Source organism: Leucoraja erinacea, chromosome 37, assembly GCF_028641065.1.
Source record: "Leucoraja erinacea ecotype New England chromosome 37, Leri_hhj_1, whole genome shotgun sequence".
Taxonomy (NCBI): Eukaryota; Metazoa; Chordata; class Chondrichthyes; order Rajiformes; family Rajidae; genus Leucoraja; species Leucoraja erinaceus.
This window is the reverse complement of record NC_073413.1, coordinates 4254996-4275871: the sequence shown is the minus strand read 5'-3', so window position 1 is coordinate 4275871 and position 20876 is coordinate 4254996. Positions and strand designations below refer to the sequence as shown.

Below are 20876 nucleotides of genomic sequence, written 5' to 3'. Positions count from 1 at the left end.
TTAAGCAGAACAACACTGAGTGTGTGTGTGTGGAAACTGGAGCCAGAGCCAAACGTTTTTAGTTGTGAGTCTGTGGAATTCTCTGCCTCAGAGAATTCCACAGACTCACAACTAAAAACGTTTGGTGGAGGCCAGTTCTCTGGATACTTTGAAGAGAGATCTAGATAGGGTTCTTAAAGATAGCGGAGTCAGGGGATATGGGGAGAAGGCAGGAACGGGGTACTGATTTGGAGATGATCAGCCATGACTGCATTGAATGGCAGTGCTGGCTCGAATGGCCTACTCCTGCACCTATTGCCTATTGTCTATTTACAATTTTACAGAAGCCAAATCTGCACGTCTTTGGGGTGTGGGAGGAAACCGGAGCACCCGGAGAAAACCCACGTGGTCACAGGGAGAACGTACAAACTCCGTACAGACAGCACCCGTGGTCAGGACCGAACCCGGGTCTCTGGCGCTGTGAGGAAGCAACTCTACCGCTGCGCCAGTGTTCTTGGGGAATTCTTCATCATCTCTGTGGAATGTCGTTTGTCGACAAAAGCACTTCCGTTTAGAAAGTGGTTTGCTTTTTGCTTCAAATTCCATCGTCATAATTCAATTCAATTCTTTAATGTCATCGCACAAATACAAGTATGAGTACAAGGAAATGCAGTTTTGCGTCAGTCCGTAGTAGTTGTACATAAAGAAATAAAAAAAATAGAAAGAGAGAAGATACAGAATAATCAAAAAAATACAGAATAATTAAACAACGGGGACGGAGGGACCGGAGAAATCTATCGGCGGGACTCCGAGTTCAGCAATGTGATTGTATTGTTGTAGAAGCTGTTCCTTCACCCATTCCTAATTGTCCCTGGGAAGATAGTGGTCACCTTCTTTCTTGAACCATGCAGATGAAGGTTGCTTCCATGGCATTCCTGGAGGGTGGCCCAGATTTATTCCCAGCGGGGATATTGGATAGGAGATACATTTCATAGTTCGGACAGGTTATGGAAAGATTCATCGGCGGTCACTCGAAAAGGGTATGACGGTCTTCTCCTGAGGACGCCTGTGCGTGACTTTGTTTAACGTGGGGAGACTGGTGCACAGACAGCCACCTTGACAGATCTGGGTCAGGATCCAGTGGCATGGAGTCCAAGACGACCGGAGACCCTTTTCTGCCGCAGCCTTCATCCGCCTTCCCAGCCGTTGTGACGCTCCACTATTGAAACATATACGATTATCAAGGGCTTGGACACGCTAGAGGCAGGAAACATGTTCCCGATGTTGGGGGAGTCCAGAACCAGGGGCCACACAGTTGAAGAATAAGGAGTAAGTCATTTAGAACGGAGACCAGGAAACACTTTTTCTCACAGAGAGTGGTGAGTCTGTGGAATTCTCTGCCTCAGAGGGCGGTGGAGGCAGGTTCTCTATAGGCTTTCAAGAGAGAGCTCGATAGGGCTCTTAAAGATAGCGGAGTCAGGGGATATGGGGAGAAGGCAGCAACAGGGTACTGATTGGGGATGATCAGCCATGATCACATTGAATGGCGGTGCTGGCTCGAAGGGCCGAATGGCCTACTCCTGCACCTATTGTCTATTGTCTATTGTTTATTGACTACTCTGGGGAAATTTACCCGAACAACACCTCTCACGATGTTGAGATCATCCCTCATCCTCCTGCGCTCTAAGGAATAAAGTCCCTGCCTGCGAAACGTCTCCCTGAAGCTCAGGCCCTTGAGTCCCGGCAACATCCTCGTAAAAAATGATTCCTGGGATGTCAGGACTTTCATATGAAGAAAGACTGGATAGACTTGGTTTGTACTCGCTAGAATTTAGAAGATTGAGGGGGGATCTTATAGAAACTTACAAAATTCTTAAGGGATTGGACAGGCTAGATGCAGGAAGATTGTTCCCGATGTTGGGGAATCCAGAACAAGGGGTCACAATTTAAGGATAGGGGGGAAATCTTTTAGGACCGAGATGAGGAAAACATTTTTCACGCAGAGAGTGGTGAATCCCTGGAATTCTCTCCCGCAGGAGGTAGTTGAGGCCACAGTTCATTGACTATATTTAAGAGGGAGTTAGATGTGGTCCTTGTGGCTAATGGGATCAGGAGGTATGGAGAGAAGGCAGGTACAGGATACTGAGTTGGATGATCAGCCATGATCATATTGAATGGCGGTGCAGACTCGTAGGGCCGAATGGCCTAATCCTGCACCTATTTTCTATGTTTCTAAAATCTTCTCTGCACCTTTTCCAGCTTGACAACATCCTTCCTCTAACACTGATCACTGCTAAACAAATAGCAAGTGTTGGCAATGTTTAGCAGGTCAGGCAGCCAGAGAGAATGAAAGGGTTATCGCCCAAACATTATGTTTAAGAAGGAACTGCAGATGCTGGAAAATCGAAGGTGGATAAAAATGCTGGAGAAACTCAGCGGGTGAGGCAGCATCGATGGAGCGAAGGAAATAGGCGACGTCTGAAGAAGGATCTCGACCCGAAACGTTGCCTATTTCCTTCGCTCCATAGATGCTGACTCACCCGCTGAGTTTTGCCCAAACATTGCACCTGTTTCATTCTTTGAGGATGCTGCCTTACCAGCTCAGCATTTGTCGGGTTTTTTTTTAACCAAATCTTTTAAGTTTGGTATAAACCTCCCCAGGGAATGAAAAAAAGTCTTAACAAACCACTAATCTTTTTGCTGCTGAATCAGACCAAACACTTCACCTTTTTGTTTATTTGCATGTGGCGTTGGAGTTGTTTGAACCACTTAGTCTGCTGACTAATTATTTGATTAACTTATCAATTTGCTATGAATTTTAAAATATAACCGGGAAACGCTGTCAAAATTTACCAGGTCAGGCAGTGTCACTTCACAAAAAAAGCTCATCTGATATGTTGAAAGAAGGATTGAAGGATCCAGCACAGAAACAGGCCCATCGGCCCACCGAGTCCACGCCGACCAGCGATCTCCCATTCACACTAGTTGTAGAAGGTACAGGAGCCTGAAGACTGCAACGTCCAGGTTCAGAAATATCTCCTTCCCCACGGCCATCAGGCTATTAAACTCAACTGAAACAAATCTCTGAACACTAATAGACCATTATCTGTTTATTTGCACTTTATCTGCTTATTTATTGATGTGTGTATATATTTATATAATGGAGTACGAACACACTGATATGTTCTGTATTCATGCCACTATATTCTGTTATGCTGATGCGAAGCACATTGACATATCACAATAAACTCTCTGGACTTGACTTGATTATGCTGACAGTGCCATGGGAGGACCGTCTGGAGGAGGCCCACGAGAGGAAGGTGGCCAAGTATGAAGAGCTGGTCATAGACTGCCGCAAGCAGGGCTGGAAGGCAAGGTGTATGCCCATCGAGGTTGGCTGCAGAGGTTTTGCAGGGCAATCGCTCTACATCTCCGAGGATATGACATGGGCATCACATGCCTCAGCACTCGTGAGTAAGGCAAGGCAGCGCCTTTACCACCTCAGGCAATTGAGGAAATTCAGAGTGTCACCGAGGATCCTCCAGTGCTTCTATGCAGCGGCGGTGGAAATCATCTTGTCTGGGAACATTACCATCTGGTTTGGGAATTGCTCTGCCAAGGACAAGAAGGCTCTGCAGAGAGTAGTGCGTTCGGCCGAACGCACTATGGGAACTTCACTCGCCCCCCCCTGCAGGAACTATACAACAGGTCAGGTGCAACTCCCCGTTGCCTCCAGTGCTGGAGAGGCAGCAACTCTACCGCTGCGCACCGTGATCGCCCCATTATGTGTTATGATTGTGTTTGATTTCTTACTACACCGCGAGCATTGCCACTTTCATTTTCACTGTTAGATGTGGGTGGAGAGTGAGAAGGATTTGGGACAGTGGGCTTGGATTCTCCATCAAAGAGCTAAAGGCCTTATATAATGGTGCAAATGTCTCTCCATTGTACCAGGGCCTCAACGTACTTGCCCACATGGCAATAAACTCAACTTGGCTCAACTTGGCTTCATGGAAGTTTATTGTGGAAAGGCCATTGAGTGACAAACTTGGTTTAATTTAGAGATACATCATGGAAACGAGCAGGATACTTAAGGATGTGGCTCTAGAAATTGTGGATGCATTGGTGATAATTTTCCAATGTTCTATGGGCTCAGGATCAGTTCCTGTGGATTGGAGGATAGCTAATGTTATCCCACTTTTTAAGATAGGCGGGAGAGAGAAAACAGGGAATTATAGACCAGTTAGCCTGACATCGGTGGTGGGGAAGATGCTGGAGTCAATTATAAAAGATGAAATAGCCGCACATTTGGATAGCAGTAACAGGATTGGTCCGAGTCAGCATGGATTTACGAAGGGGAAATCACGCTTGACTAATCTGCTGGAAATGTTTGAGGATGTAACTAGGAAAATGGACAAGGGAGAGCCAGTAGTAGTGGATGTAGTGTACCTGGACTTTCAGAAAGCATTTGATAAGGTCCCACATAGGAGATTAGTGGGCAAAATTAGAGCACATGGTATTGGGGGTAGAGTGCTGACATGGATAGAAAATTGGTTGGTAGACAGGAAACAAAGAGTAGGGATTAACGGGTCCCTTTCAGAATGGCAGGCAGTGACTAGTGGGGTACCGCAAGGCTCGGTGCTGGGACTGCAGCTATTTACTATATACATAGATGATTTGGATGAAGGGATTCAAAGTAACATTAGCAAATTTGCAGATGATGAGGGTGTCAAGTGTTATTGGGGGGGAAGACAGGAGAATGGGAGGGAAAGATAGATCAGCCATGATTGAATGACGGAGTAGACTCGATGGGTCGAATGGCCTAATCCTGCTCCTATATCTTATGAACGTACTAACCTCCAAGCTTGGTGGGACTGAGTGACTGGTCAGGATTCCCAGGTTCAAATAAAGATCAGTTAAGCAAGGGAATTCTCAATGGGAACTGGTTCTGTCTATTCGTCCGGACTATCCTTGATCGGACTTTGCCGGCTTCACCTTGCACTAAACGTTATTCCCTGCTCACGTATCTAAACACTGTAAACGGCCCGATTGTAATCATGTATTGTCTTTCCGCTGACTGGATAGCACGCAACAAAAGTCAGAGGGTGGTGGTGAATCAATGGAGTTCTTTGCAACTGAAGGCCGTGGAGGCCAAGTCGGTGGATATATTTAAGGCAGGAGTGGATGGATTCTTGATTAGTACGGATGAGGAGAATGGGGTTAGGAGGGGGCGATAGATCAGCCATGGTTGAATAGACGTGATGGGCCAAATGGCCTAATTCTACCCCTATCCCTTATGACTAACATCTGGTTTGGGAATTGCTCTGCCAAGGACAAGAAGGCTCTGCAGAGAGTAGTGCGTTCGGCCGAACGCACTATGGGAACTTCATTCACCCCCCTGCAGGAACTATACAACAGGAGGTGCAACTCCAGAGCAAACAAAATCATGAGAGACCCCTTCCACCCCTGCAACGGACTGTTCCAGCTGCTACGGTCAGGCAAACGTCTCCGTTGCCATGCAGTGAGAACGGAGAGGTTGAGAAGGAGTTTCTTCCCAGAGGCAATTCGGACTGTAAACGCCTATCTCACCAGGGACTAACTCTACAGAACGGTTTTCCTTCTATTATTTATTATGTAAAAGAATATGTGTGTTATGATTGTGTTTATAATTTGTTTGGTTGTTTTGTTGTTTGTCTTTTGCACAAAAGTCCGCGAGCATTGCCACTTTCATTTCACTGCACATCTCGTATGTGTATGTGACAAATAAACTTGACTTGACTTGACTTAACTCGGTACACGTGACAATGAACTAAATCGGTTCTATGATCCAGGGACATCACACACCACAACGATTTAGAAAGTTCACGAGAAGGCAAATAGTTTATTGGCCGCTGTTTTGCGGGAAGGGAGAGGAAAGGCCGACGCTCCGGACAGAGGCAGGCGGGATGTCACCGGTTGATGGACGACACATAGTTACTGGGGAAGAGGCCGAGCCGCCCCCGCAGGCTGCCCTTCCACCACGAGGGGTCCGTGGTGTCCAGGACCTCGATAATCTCGCCACTCTTGAACTCCAGCTCGTCGTCAGCCTCGGCTGCGAAATCGAACATGGCGCGGACACGCCTGGCCTTCTGCGGAGGGGGAGAGGGAGAGGGAGAGGGAGAGGCGGTTATGATGTCGCAGGGACCAACGCTCTAGGTTTCCTGCAACCCCCCCCCCGCCCCCCATCCCCCACCGTGCTGGTGGCTGGGTCCCCCTCTTTGCTCTGCCCTCTCTTTGCCCACAGTCCTGTGCCCTCTCTTAACCTACACCCCTGTGCTCTCTCTTAACCCACAGCTCTGTGCCCTCTCTTTGCCCACAGCCCTGTGCCCTCTCTTAACCTACACCCCTGTGCCCTCTCTTAACCCATACCCCTGTGCCCTCTCTTAACCTACACCCCTGTGCCCTCTCTGCCCACAGCCCTGTGCCCTCTCTTTGCCCACAGTCCTGTGCCCTCTCTTTCCCCACAGCCCACTGCCCTGTGCCCTCTCCTAGCCCACACCCCTGTGCCCTCTCTTTGCCCACTGCCCTGTGCCCTCTCTTTCCCCACACCCCTGTGCCCTCTCTTTGCCCACAGCCCTGTGCCCTCTCTTTGCCCACACTCCTGTGTCCTCTCTTTGCCCACAGCCCTGTGCCCTCTCTTTGTCCACTGCCCTGTGCCCTCCCTTTGCCCACTGCCCTGTGTCCTCCCTTCACCCACTGCCCTGTGCCCTCTCTTTGCCCACTGCCCTGTGCCCTTTCTTTCCCCACACCCCTGTGCCCTCTCTTTGCCCACTTTCCTTCAATATCTACTTAAATCTCCTTTGGAAATTCCTCGCCCTATCCATTTCAGGCAGGGAGTTCCACACCATTACGGACGTCTGTGTCAGGAAGTTTCCCCACATCATCGATGGTGTTTAAGGCATTGTAAACGGTGCGATGGAGACTTATTTATGTAGGCCCTCTGTAACTTGTCCCGAATGTAGGATATTGCTAGTGTGTGGGATGAAGGGCCTGTTTCCACGCTCGATGTCAAAAACCAAAACTTAAACTGAAACTAAAGAACCAGAGGGCATAGGTTTAAGGTGAGAGGGGAAAGATTTAACCGCAGCCAGAGGGGCAACTTTTTTCACACAGTTTCTCATGGTGGGTTTATGGAACGAGCTGAAGGGGATGTAATTGAGGCAGGTTCTATAACAACATTTAGGACATTTGGACACACACATGGATCGGACAAGTTTAGAGGGGTGTGGGACTAGTGTAGATGCAGAATGTTGGTTGGTCTGGGCAGGTTGGGCCAAAGGGCCTGTGTCCAAGCTATTTGACTCTAAGATTGTATGACTGTAACATTTGGGCCGGTACATGGACAGGGCTGGTTTAGAGGGATATGGGCCATAGGTGGGCAGGTGGGACTGGTGTAGATGGGGCATGTTGGTTAGCATGTGTGAGTTGGGCCGTGGGGTGTGTGTGTTTCCGTGCTGTGCGACTCTAATGGGGATTTGATGCACGGCCTCCGGCTGGACTTACCTGCATGGGTGGGCAGTCATTGACCTTCCTGGCCACCGGTGGACCCTCCTGGAAAGGCGGCTGCGGGCTACAGGACTGCCGGAACCGAGGCGAAACCTCACCGAAGGACGGCTGTGGCATGCCTCCTCTCCGGACGGAGGCCTCATTGGAATGGCCGCCGAGACCCAGCGAGGCCGGCATCCGCGGCTCTGGCAACCGGCAATCCGGAGCCCGGGATTCCAGCATCCGAGGGTTCGGCATCCGGCAATCGGAAGCCCGGGATTCCAGAATCCGAGGGACCGGCGTCCGGGAATCCGCCAGGCGAGGGTTTAGAATCCGGGAATCCGGCCGAGGGTCCGGCATTCTCAGGCTCGCCATGCGGGGATCCGGCATTCCCAAATCCGGCATTCCCAAATCCATCATCCGGGGAACCAGCATTCGGGGTTCCGGGATTCGGGGATCGGGCATTCGGGGATCCGGCATTCGGTAATCCAGCATTCGGGAATCCAGCTTTCGGGAATCGGGAATTCCAGAATCCATCATTCGGGGGGCTAACATTCGGGAGCCCGGCATCCGTGGATCCGGCATTTGGGGTTCAGGGTTTCGGTAGTCCTGCATCCGAGCGCCCGCCGTCCGTGGTTCAAGGGGGATGTGGCCTCCCTGTAAAATAAAGACAAGTTCTTCAAAAGTTTAACTTATTGGCTTGACACGAGTTAAACGTACCGTGGAAACGGTGAGAAATACGCAGTTCCAGACGCCTCGCGCGTAGGTAGGGGAGTGGGTAGGTCGGAGGATGCCCTGCATAGGAAGGGACTGCAGTTGCTGGTTTACACTGAAGATGGACACAGAACATGCTGCAGTAACTCAGCGGGGCAGGGGGTAGCATCTCTGGAGAGAAGGAATGGGCTGAGGGGAAAGTGACAACGAGGCATTTTGATTCCTGTAACTTGAAATAACCCTTGCTTTTCCTCTCTCTCTGTCTCTCCCCCTCTCGAGTTCTCCGACTGGTTTCACTGCCATCCTGATTAATTTTACTGTTTGTTTGCCTCGGTGTCACCTTCCCCTCAGCCAAGAATGATCCTTTTTACATTTCCTCCGTCATTATCTGCTTTGATCTGTCCTTTTCACACCTTACATGCTCTCTGTGCTCTTCCATATCTCTAGTTTCCTTCTCCCCTGACCCGTCACCCATTCCTTCCCTCCAAAGATGTTTCCTGTCCCACTGAGTCACTCCAGCATTTTGTGTCTATCTTCAGTGGATGTCCTGTCTATTGTCTATTGTCTATAGGGCTCTTAAAAATAGCGGAATCAGGGGATATGGGGAGAAGGCAGGAACAGGGTACTGATTGGGGATGATCAGCCATGATCACATTGAATGGCGGTGCTGGCTCGAAAGGCCGAATGGCCTACTCCTGCACCTATTGTCTATTGTCTATGGTCCTGGTTGGTTTGCTCCCGTGCCTGGCCAAGCCGGCCATCCGCGAGTCACGGCACCAGGCAGACGATGGTTGGCTCTGCCCGAGTCGACTGCCTGCCCCTTCTCCGGGGTTATGTCTGTGCCCGGGTGTCCCTTGAAAAAGAACACATAGCGGGGTTGCGGGACCGCTGGGCACCACGGGGCATTGACTGTATCCTGGATCAGGATTGTAATATAGTAATTTGATATTCATTAGTAAGGAACACTTGGCAATCTTGTATTATGGTGGTGGATGTTTTGTTATTGTTGTGTAAATATGATTGCAAATAATTTTATACATTTAGTTTTGATAATAATAAAAATCACATTTCCACTGCCTCATTCTCCCTCCAGTCTCTGATTCCCTGAGTATACAATAGACAATTGACAATAGACAATAGGTGCAGGAGTAGGCCATTCGGCCCCTCGAGCCAGCACCACCATTCGATGTGATCATGGCTGATCATCCCCAATCAGTACCACTTTCCTGCCTTCTCCCCATATCCCCTGACTCCGCTATTTTTAAGAGCCCTATCCCAAATACTACCAACCCTGATCGTGTGGCAAATAAAGATTTTATCTATCTATCTATCTATCTAGCTCTCTCTTGAAAGCATCCAGAGATCCGGCCTTCACCGCCCTCTGAGGCAGAGAATTCCATAGACTCACCACTCTCTGTGAGAAAAAGTGTTTCCTCGTCTCCGTTCTAAATGGCTTACCCCTTATTCTTAAACTGTGGCCCCTGGTTCTGGACTCCCCCAACATCGGGAACATGTTTCCTGCCTCTAGCGTGTCCAAGCCCTTAACAATCTTATATGTTTCAATGAGATCCCCTCTCATCCTTCTAAACTCCAGAGTGTACAAGCCCAGCTGCTCCATTCTCTCAGCATATGACAGCATATGACGATACGATACGATACGATGGCACTTAATTGCCAGACCGAGGTCTGAAATTTGTTTTTGCATACAGTAAAATAAAGAACACAACACACAATAGAGTCCAACATAAAACATCCCCACACAGCAGAATCGAAAAGTGTCTCACTGTGTGGGAAGGTAACAAAGTCAGTCATCTTCCCCTGATGTTCCTGATGTTCACCCGTGGATGGGGCCTCCCGAGCCCCCTGCAGGACTGCTCCACCCCTCCGTCAGTGAGGCACGCTCTCAGTACTGCCCCTCTGTCAGTGAGGCACGCCTTCAGTACAGACTGCTCAACCTCTCCCTACAGCTCAGGCCCTCGAGTTCCGGCAACCACCTCGTAAATCTTCTCTGCACTCTTTCCAGCTATTTCTTTTACCATACAAGTGGCGTTATGTCTCCGACCGGAAGGCATTGCAGAGGGTGGTGAAAATTGCCCAACGCATCACCGTTTTCCTCGCTCCCCTCCATTGAGTCTGTCCAAAGCAAGCGTTGTCTGCGGAGGGCGCTCAGCATCGCCAAGGACTGCTCTCACCCCAACCATGGGCTGTTTACCCTCCTACCATCCGGGAGGCGCTACAGGTCTCTCCGTTGCTGAACCAGCAGGTCGAGGAACAGCTTCTTCCCGGCGGCTGTCACTCTACTCAACAACGTACCTCGGTGACTGCCAATCACCACCCCGTTCCCCCCGGACACTTATTATTATTTATTCAAATCATTTGCTATGTCGCTCTTCCAGGGAGATGCTAAATGCATTTCGTTTTCCTTTTACTGTAACCTGGCAATTACAATTAAAATTGAATCTGATATCTATAAAACTCTGGGGCTGTTCCGAATCACTTGCCTGTCCGGCGCTCCTTATTTTCGGTTATTTCAGATTTTCGCATTCCAATAATACCGATGCTCGCGAGGTCCAATCTTATGGATTCATTTAATGTACGTGCCACACAAACAGTGTGTTCATTGCCACGCCCAGTCCAGGACGCTCAACCTCCGAGATCTTTTCCATTTCGGTAGAGATTTCGCTTTGTCCTTCTAGGGTACCTTTACTAGATTTCAGAATGTTGCCTTGGTTTCAGCAACTTTTTTACAGAGAAAGGTCCCCCCCCCCCCCCCCCCCCCCTCCCCAGCCACCCCCAAGCAGGGGGGAAAATGAAGAGGCTTTTTAAATTGACATGAGAGGGATAGACAGACTGACGTGGAAAAAAGCTTTTCAAGACAGGAGACACTGAACCTTTCAAACAAGCTGCACATGCAGGGGAGAGGTGCCATTGGATTTTTTTTTTAAAAGTTTAGGGCAGGTGGAACATTACTTTTGGGAACTTCTTCAGTCAGAGAGAGTGGTAGCTGTGTGGAATGAGCTTCCAGTGAAGGTGGTGGAGGCAGGTTCGTTTTTATCATTTAAAACTAAATTGGATAGTTATATGGATGGGAAGGGAATGGAGGGTTATGGTCTGAGCGCAGGTATATGGGACTAGGGGAGATTATGTGTTCGGCACGGACTACAAGGGTCGAGAGGAGACCAACCATAGGTGCTGTTAGGGTGCCTTGGTCCACACTGTTATTACCTTGTAGAGTCGGTGAACTCACAGCTCCAGAGACCCGGGTACAATCCCAACCTGCTCCCTGTGTGTGGAATTTGCACGTTCCCACTTTGACCACGTGGGTTCCTCCAGGTGCTCCGGTTTCCTCCCACATCCCAAAGTAGGTTAATTGGACTTTGGAAAATGTCCCTGGTGAGTGATAGAATCCGGAGGGGAGACGATGGGAATGTGGGGAGAATTAAATGGATTAGTGTAGTGTAGAAACAAGGAACTACAGATGCTAGTTTATAAAAAATAGACACAGTGGTGGTGTAATGGCCCTGTCCCACTTAGGCGATTTTTTGGGTGACTACAGGTGAAAGCCACAACAGTTTCAACATGTTGAAATCTGTTCGGCAACAATGACGACAATTTTTGCTGTCGTAGGTTGTCGTAGGTGATTTCCATTAAAACTAGTCCCTGGCAGTCGCCTAAAAAACCGTCTTAACTCAGCGGGTCAGGCAGCATTCCTCCCACATTCCAAAAACGTACAGGTTTGCCGGTTAATTGGCTTCTGTAAATTGTCTCTAGTGTCCAGGGTAGTGTTCCGATGGGCAGTGTGGTCTCCGTGGGTCAAAGTGCTTCTGTTGCATCTCTCTATGACTCTAACGTGCTCCTGCTGTCTATGTTACACCAAACCCTTCCCTCGCACTCACATCCCGCAACCTGCACCCAAGACCCCATGTTGGGGCATTCAGTCATTGGTGAAACAGCGCGGAAACAGGCCTCTGAGCCCACCGAATCCGCACCGACCAGCGATCCCCGCACACTGACACGATCAGCACGCACTAGGGACGATAGCCAATTAACCTCAAAAACCTGCATGTGTGGGAGGATACTTAAGACCTCAGAGAAAAGCCACGCAGGTGACGGGGAGAACGTACAAACTCCGCACAGACAGCACCCGTGGTCGGGATCGAACCCGGGTCTCTGGCGCTGCAAGCGCTGTAAGGTAGCAACTCTACCGCTGCAAAAGCACTGACGCAGCACAGGTGAGCAACGCAACCGTGCTTAAAGACAATATTTGCTCGGAGCTAATTTGAATGCAACAGAGCAGGTTTGGCTAGTTCGGCAGCTTCACAACTTGTTTCACCCTTTGCACCTGCCGTAACTACAAGCCTGATCCCTGAACTTTAATTCCTGAACGTTAACGGTTCACTGAAACTTTATTTGTCACATTTGCAACTGCTAATTAGCGGGAGAGGGATAGTTAGATCAGGCATGATTGAATGGCGGAGTGGACTTGATGGGCCGAATGGCCTAATTCCACTCCCGATCAACATGAACTTAGTGCCTCCAAATTCCACAGGGAACCACAAACCACTCCTTTATTCACCTTTGTTTCCTTCTTCTCGTCCCTCAGGTAGATCTGCGTGGTCTTGGAGATGGAGCTGACTTTGTAATATTCCACCAGTTTATTCAGGGACTCAAACTTCTCCGACCACAGAAAGTAGTGACCCTTGCCATCCCGCAGGACCTTAAAATGTTGGACGTCGTCCTGGTGCCTGTGCAAAACAGAAGGGAGGTAAGGATAGGACATGTTTAGAGGGATACGGGCCAAACGCAGGCAGGTGGGACCAGTGTAGATGGGACATGTTGGTCGGTGTGGGCAAGTTGGGCCAAAGGGCCTGTTTCCACGCTGTATCACTCTATCTACTTTACAAGGATGTGTTTAGAATTCCAGAACTTTAGTTTAGTTTAGTTTAGTTTAGAGATAACATAGAAATTAGGTGCAGGAGTAGGCCATTCGGCCCTTCGAGCCTGCACCGCCATTCAATATGATCACGGCTGATCATCCAACTCAGTATCCCGTACCTGCCTTCTCTCCATACCCCCTGATCCCCTTAGCCACAAGGGCCACATCTAACTCCCTCTAACGCTCAGAAACACCGAGTACATCGCCGATCAGCGATCCCCGCACCTTAACACTATCCCACGCACACTAGGGACAATTTATAGACAATAGGTGCAGGAGTAGGCCATTTGGCCCTTCGAGCCAGCACTGCCATTCAATGTGATCATGGCTGATCATCCCCAATCAGTACCCCGTTCCTGCCTTCCCCCCCATATCCCCTGACTCCGCTAACTTTAAGAGCCCTATCTAGCTCTCTCTTGAAAGAATCCAGAGAACCGGCCTCCACCGCCCTCTGAGGCAGAGAATTCCACAGACTCACAACTCCCCGTGAGAAAAAGTGTTTCCTCGTCTCCGTTCTAAATGGCTTGCCCCTTATTCTTAAACTACAATTAACTTACAAGCCTGTGTAGGAAAGAACTGCAGATGCTGGTTTAAATCAAAGGTAGTCACAAAGTGCTGGAGTAACTCAGCGGGACAGGCAGCATCTCTGGAGAGAAGGAATGGGTGACGTTTCGGTTCGAGACCCTTCTTCAGACCTTCGATTTAAACCAGCATCTGCAGTTCTTTCATAGACTTACAAACCTGTATGTCTTTGGAGTGTGGGAGGAAACGGGAGACCCCGGAGAAAACCCACGCAGGTCAGAACATACAAACTCCGTACAGACAAGCACCCGTAGCCAAAGGCTCTGGCGCTGTAAGGCGCCAACTCTACCGCTGCGCCCGGAACAGTGACGCCCGGAACTCTGGAGCCGCCGAAGATTGAGAACCTTTCCCGTGTCTGGGAAAAACACGGGGCAACGTGAGGGAACAGAGGTTGGAGTCTCTCATGAGCACAACACTCGATGGTACAACCATTCACTATGTTGCAACCTTCTAAACTCCAGAGTGTACAAGCCCAGCCACTCCATTCTCTCAGCATATGACAGTCCCGCCATCCCGGGAATTAACCTTGCAAACCTACGCTGCACTCCCTCAATAGCAAGAATGTCCTCCTAATGTCTCAAATTAGGGGACCAAAACTGCACACAATACCCCAGCTGTGGCCTCACTAGTACAACTGCAGAAGGACCTCTTTGCTCCTATATTCGATTCCTCTTGTCATAAAGGCCAACATGCCATTCGCTTTCTTCACTGCCTGCTGTACCTGCATGCTTACTTTCATAGACTGATGTACAAGGACCCCCTGATCCCGTTGTACTTTTCCCAACTTGACACCATTTAGATAGTAATCTGCCTTCCTGTTTTTGCTACCAAAGTGGATAACCTCACAGCTGCCTCTTGCCATTGGGGTTGGTTCCATTAAAGCATGGCTGAGTAAAACAAGCCGAGGTTACTATAAGATCCATGTCTCAAGGCAATGTCAAGACTATAGCTTAGTGGTAGAACATTTGACTGCAGATCGAGAGGTGCCGGTTCAAATCCAGGCACCCCCTTCAACATTTGAGCAGTGGGCTTGTTGGTCGAGGGGTCCAATTGTGGTATGAAGGTGGCTCTGTGGCCTAATGGGTAGAGCATTGGACTTCTAGTGGAACCATTCAAAGGTTCAGGGTTTGAGTCCCCGCAGGAGTTGAGTTCTTTTGGCCCCAGAGACCAGGCAACCTACCTGACCGAGATGGAGAACTCGTTCTTGGCACTCTGACTGGCCCTGATGAGAAACGCTCCGACATCTTGCTCCAAAAGAATGCACTCCGCTTCATTCCGTGCGATCCCAGCGTGGTACCAGCTGGTTTGAGAAAACAGTGTTAAGATGGCTTCACGCATTCAGATGAAAGTTCCCCACATCCCCGATGACTGTTCAACTCCACCACAAACCAGCAACTCCATTGTCTCCCCTGGTGGATGAGGATTGCACAGTTGTACAGCACAGTATATGAAGAAGGGTCTCGATCTAAAACGTCACCCATTCCTGTCCCGCTGAGTTACTCCAGCATTTTGTGTCTACGGTTTAAACCAGCATCTGCAGTTCCTTCCTACAGCAGTATATTAATGATGTGGACGAGGAGATTGAAGGCTTTGTGGCCAAGTTTGCGGATGATACGAGAATAGGTGGAGGGGCAGGTAATGCAGAGAAAGCAGGGGCTCTGCAGAAGGACTTGGACGGGTTGGGAGAGTGGGTAGAGAGGTGGCTGATGGAATATAGTGGAGCAAAGCGTGGAGTCATGCATTTTGGTAGTAGGATTAAAGGTGTAGACTTTTCTAAATGGGGTGAGAATCCAGAAATCAGAGGTACAAAGGGACTTGGGAGTGCTGGTGCAGGATTCCCAATGTGTTAATTTGCAAGTCGAATCGGTAGTAGAGTAGGCAAACGCAATGCTAACATTCATTTCAAGAGGGCTAGCCTACAAAAAAACAGGGAAGTAATGCTGAGGCTCAATAAGGCGCTGGTCAGGCCTCAATTGGAGCATTGTGAGCAGTTTTGGGCACCATATCTGAGGAAGGATGTGCTGGCTCTGGAAAGGATCTAGATGAGGTTTACAAGAATGATCCCAGGCATGTTCCCAGGAATGTTTACAGGAATGTTCCCAGGGTTAACATAAGCTGAGCGTTTGACGGCACTGGGCCTGTACTCTGGAGATTAGAAGAATGAGAGGAGGGGGGACCTCATTGAAACTTACTGAATAGTGAAATGCCTAGATAGGGAGGATGTTTCCACCAGTGGGAGAGTCTGGGACTAGAGGGCACAGCCTCAGAATGAAGGGACATACCTTTCGAAAGGAGATGAGGAGGGATTTATTTAGTCAGAGGGTGGTGAATCTGTGGAATTCATTGCCATAGACGGCTGTGGAGGACGTCATTGGGTATTTTTAAAACAGAGGTTGACAGGTTTTTGATTAGTACGGGCGTCAGGAGTTACGGGGAGATGGCAGGAGAATGGTGTTGAGAGGGAAGAACAGATCAGCCCTGATTGAATGGTGGAGTAGAGTAGACTCAATGAGCCAAATGGCCCTAATTCTGCTCCTGTGTCTCATGAACAAGAACTTCCAGTCCATGTTATTCCTGCTGGGATTTTCTTAATGAGACCCTTCGATTAGTCTGAAGAAAGGTCCTGACCCAAACGTCACCTATCCACGTTCTCCAGAGTTGGTGCCTAACCTGCTGAGTGAGTCACTCCAGCACTTTGTGTCTTTCCTTCAGTTAGTCTTACACTTTGACTCATTCCCCACAGCTTCAGAACGTTTATTTCTCCCTAAGTATTTATCCAGTTCCCTGAGCAAAAGATAAACTGCTGGAGGGACTCAATCTGATAGCTAGGTAAACGCACAGAGTCTTTTACCCAGGGTTGAGGAATCAAAAACCAAGGGACATAGGATTAAGATGAGAGGGTACATATTTAATGGGAACCTTAATGGCAGCTTCTTCACACCGAGGGTGTATGGAACGAGCTGCTAGAGGAGGTAGATGAGGCAGGTACTGGAACAACATTTCAAAAGGCATTTGGGCAGGTGCATGGATAGGAAAGGTTTAGAGGGAGAATATAGAAACAAGGAACTGCAGATGCTGGTTTACACAAAAGGACACAAAGTGCTGGAGTAACTCAGCGAGTCAAGCAGCATCTCTGGAGAACGTGGATAGGTGACGTTTCGGGTCGGCCATTTTGGACTGAGATTAGGGAAAACTTTTTCACCCAGAGAGTTCCCAGGAATTAGTTGGTTAACATGCGATTAGCGTTTGACTGAGCTCGCTGGAGTTTGGAAGGATTCGATGCTGAGAGAATGGAGCGGCTGGGCTTGTACACTCCGGAGTTTAAAGGATGAGAGGCAGGAAACATGTTCCCGATGTTGGGGGAGTCCAGAACCAGGGGCCACACAGTTTAAGAATAAGGGGTCGGCCATTTAGGACTGAGATGAGGAAAAACTTTTTCCACCCAGAGAATGGTGAGTCTGTGGAATTCTCTGCCTCAGAGGGCGGTGGAGGCCGGTTCTCTGGATGCTTTCAAGAGAGGGCTAGATATCTTTAAATAGCAGAGTCAGGGGATATGGGGAGAAGGCAGGAACGGGGCACTGATTGGGGATGATCAGCCATGATCACATTGAATGGCGGAGCTGGCTCGAAGGGCTGAATGGCCTACTCCTGCACCTATTGTCTATTGTCTATTGTAGATAAAAGTGCTGGAGAAACTCAGCGGGTGCAGCAGCATCTATGGAAATAGGCGACGTTTCGGGCCGAAACCCTTCTTCAGACTGATCTATTGTCTATTGTCTATTGTCTATTTAGACTGAAGAAAGAGGGTTCCGCCCAAAATTGTCACCCATCCAGATTATTTAGAGATACTACAGTAACCTGCTGAGTTACTCCAGCACTTTGTGACTATCTTTGGTATAAACCAGTTCTTTGTGTCTACTTCTAAACTAAGGTGCTGCTTAACCTGTTGAGTTCCTGTGTGGGAGGTTGCCTAAAATTGGAGAATTCACAGTTGATACCGTTTGGTTGTGAGCTAATATGAGGTGCTTTACTTTAGACTTTGGAGATAATGTGCGGAAACAGGGCCTTTGGCTAACTGACTGTCCACGCTGACCAGCGATCACCCCGTACACTGACACTATCCTACGCACTCGGGACAATTGACCTACAAACTTGTAGGTGTTTGGATTGTGGGAAAACCCACGCAGGTCACGGGAAGAACGTACACACTGGAGTAACTGTGCAGAGGGCGCCTGAGGCCAGGGTCGCACCCGGGACTCTGGCATTGCGAGGCAGCAACGCTAACGCTGGGCCACCGTGCCGCCCCTGAAGCGAATATGGGTCTCGAACCTACGACCCTGACATTAAGGGTCACATATCACCCATCACACCACATCTTCTCCATTCTGCCATCTGGGAAGAGGTACAGGAGCATCTGCTGCAGAACAGCTTCTTCCCACAGGCAATAAGACTGGTTAACGGACTGTGTCCCCTCCCCATACATCATACACCCATACATCTAACCCCGCACAAACTTTGACAGCTAGACTCCTGTCAAGGTAGAGTCTGAAGAAGGGTTTCGGCCCGAAACGTCACCTATTTCCTTCGCTCCATAGATGCTGCTGCACCCGCTGAGTTTCTCCAGCATTTTTGTGTACCCAAGGTAAAGTCACTGTTCGGTCTGACTGTCTGTTTTCAGCTCAATTTAAGCCTATTTTAGGTATGTCAAATTGAAAGTTGTATGTATTTATTCTGTTTTTATTAACTGCACTGACAGGAACTGATGAGAAACAATTTTTCGTTTCTTCTATGTAAGTACTCAGTGAAATTATTTTCTATTGATTTATTTATCTATTTATTTATCCATCTATTTATTGATTGATTGATTTTTTTATTTGTACAATACAGTGGCACCTTCGTTCAGGCGCCAAATATATGTTGGCACGTTACATTCTATGTACAGTTTCAGTTTTTATTTTATTTTTTAAGTGAGAGAGAGAAAAAGAGACTAGGCAAATAGAGAGCAGAAAAAAACATGTGACGTGTAGTGTGTGAGGAAAACAAACCAAAAAGAGAGAGAGAGTGAGGGAGAGAAGTAAAAAAAGAAGAAAGGAGAGAGAGAAAGTGTAGAAGATGGGAGATAAGTATTTATATTCTTAACCATCCTTCACCCAGACCTGAAACAGTTGTTGTTTTACGATGTTGTTGCACCATATGCTTCCTAGAAGTCAATAAATGGAGACCAACTTAGAAACATAGAAAATAGGTGCAGGAGTAGGCCATTCGGCCCTTCGAGCCTGCACCGCCATTTGATATGATCATGGCTGATCATCCAACTCAGTATCCTGTACCTGCCTTCTCTCCATACCCCCTGATCCCTTTAGCCACAAGGGCCACATCTAACTCCCTCTTAAATATAGCCAATGAACTGTGGCCTCCACTACCTTCTGTGGCAGAGAATTCCACAGATTCACCACTCTCGTCGAGAGAGGGTTAAGAATTGGTCTGGTTTATCTGTTAGGAGGAATCGCATTTCTTCAAGTATCAAGTATCAAGTATCGAGTATATCTATCTTTATTGTCATTTTCCTGAGTACTCGCATACCCAGAGGAAACAAAAAAACGTTGCTCAACCAGTGTCCATTCAGGTGTGCAGTAAAAAATAAATAGGAATAAAAATACATATATCATGAACAAATTAAACACTCTACTCTCTACTAAACATCAACAGGCGTTCCGATCGGCAGCGGCACGACAGTGGCTCTGCTGCAGTGTGTCCAGGTTGGTGGTTGGTGCGCGATACTTTAGCAGGGGGGCAAAGTCCGTCTATCAGTCTTATAGCCTGCGGGAAGAAGCTGAGGAGCATCCTGCTGGTTTTGCAGCTAATGCTCCTGTACCTCTTCCCGGATGGCAGGATGGAGACTATGTGATGCTGCGCTATGATGTGCGGTGTCCAACATATTTATAATCCATACTCAGTGAAATGATAATAAAGGTAACACTGCATACTGAATACTGAATCCATGCTCTAGCGCAGTGGTTCCCAACGTGGGGCGTACGCCCCACAGGGGGGCAATTTGATTTTTAAGGGGGGCAATTGAGTGCGACTGAGGAGGTCTGGGTCCAAATTTTTGATTTTTATTTTTTTGGATTTTCCATCAGGTAAACATATGTAGCTTATGTTTCAGACGTTATTTTGAGTAAATAATTTTTTTGGGGTAAAAAAGGTCTTTATTGTGTAGTTATTACATAATCACCGCGCCATCGCTCTTCATGCACGTCGCACGAAGCGCGCGAGGTCATGGGAGAACCTTATTTATTGAATTGGATTTAGAAATGCGATTCAAAGAGCTTTTGCTAAGTTACATAGAAACATAGAAACATAGAAATTAGGTGCAGGAGTAGGCCATTCGGCCCTTCGAGCCTGCACCGCCATTCAATATGATCATGGCTGATCATCCAACTCAGTATCCCGTACCTGCCTTCTCTCCATACCCCCTGATCCCCTTAGCCACAAGGGCCACATCTAACTCCTCTTAAATATAGCCAATGAACTGGCCTCAACTACCCTCTGTGGCAGAGAGTTCCAGAGATTCACCACTCTCTGTGTGAAAAAAGTTCTTCTCATCTCGGTTTTAAAGGATTTCCCCTTTATCCTTAAGCTGTGACCCCTTGTCCTGGACTTCCCTAACATCGGGAACAATCTTCCTGCATCTAGCCTGTCCAACCCCTTAAGAATTTTGTAAGTTTCTATAAGACTATAAGTCTATAAGTTACCCTTATAATATCTATTTCCTCCGTTTCCTCTCAAGGGAAAGCAAGGCGGGGGGGGGGGGGGCATCAGGATTTTAGAGGTGATTAGGTGGGGCATGGCCAAAAAAAGGTTGGGAACCACTGCTCTAGCGGCTGAGCTAGCCGGGTGCTGTTCCTCCAGTTTGCCTGTGGTCTCACTCTGGCAATGGATGTGGCCCAGGGCTTAAAGCCCAGTGTGGGAAGAAGGAAGGGGAGTTAAGAAAAATGGTTCTTTTATTTTTTGTATGGCTTTGTAAATATTTGATTAGTGTTCAAATGTAAATAATTTGATGTACATATAGTGGCTGGTGTACATATAGCTGCTGCTAAATTTGTATAAGATAATTACAAGCAGTTGAATAAGGGGTGGG

At 48.2% G+C, this 20876-nt stretch overlaps 1 protein-coding gene across 1 annotated transcript in view; it reads right to left on the bottom strand.

Annotated features, from left to right (window-relative positions):
* Window positions 1-3891: 3891 nt before the first annotated feature.
* The window catches only part of LOC129713798 (GRB2-related adaptor protein 2-like), a 56147-nt gene continuing 39162 nt past the window's right edge, over window positions 3892-20876 (bottom strand). Inside the window, exons 3-6 of the mRNA XM_055663104.1 lie at window positions 14916-15035; window positions 12794-12962; window positions 7522-8160; window positions 3892-6107 (exon numbers count right to left, since the gene is read on the bottom strand). Of these exons, the coding sequence (XP_055519079.1) occupies window positions 5928-6107; window positions 7522-8160; window positions 12794-12962; window positions 14916-15035 (1108 nt within the window). The 3' untranslated portion in view covers window positions 3892-5927. The remainder of the gene's footprint in view (window positions 6108-7521; window positions 8161-12793; window positions 12963-14915; window positions 15036-20876) is intronic.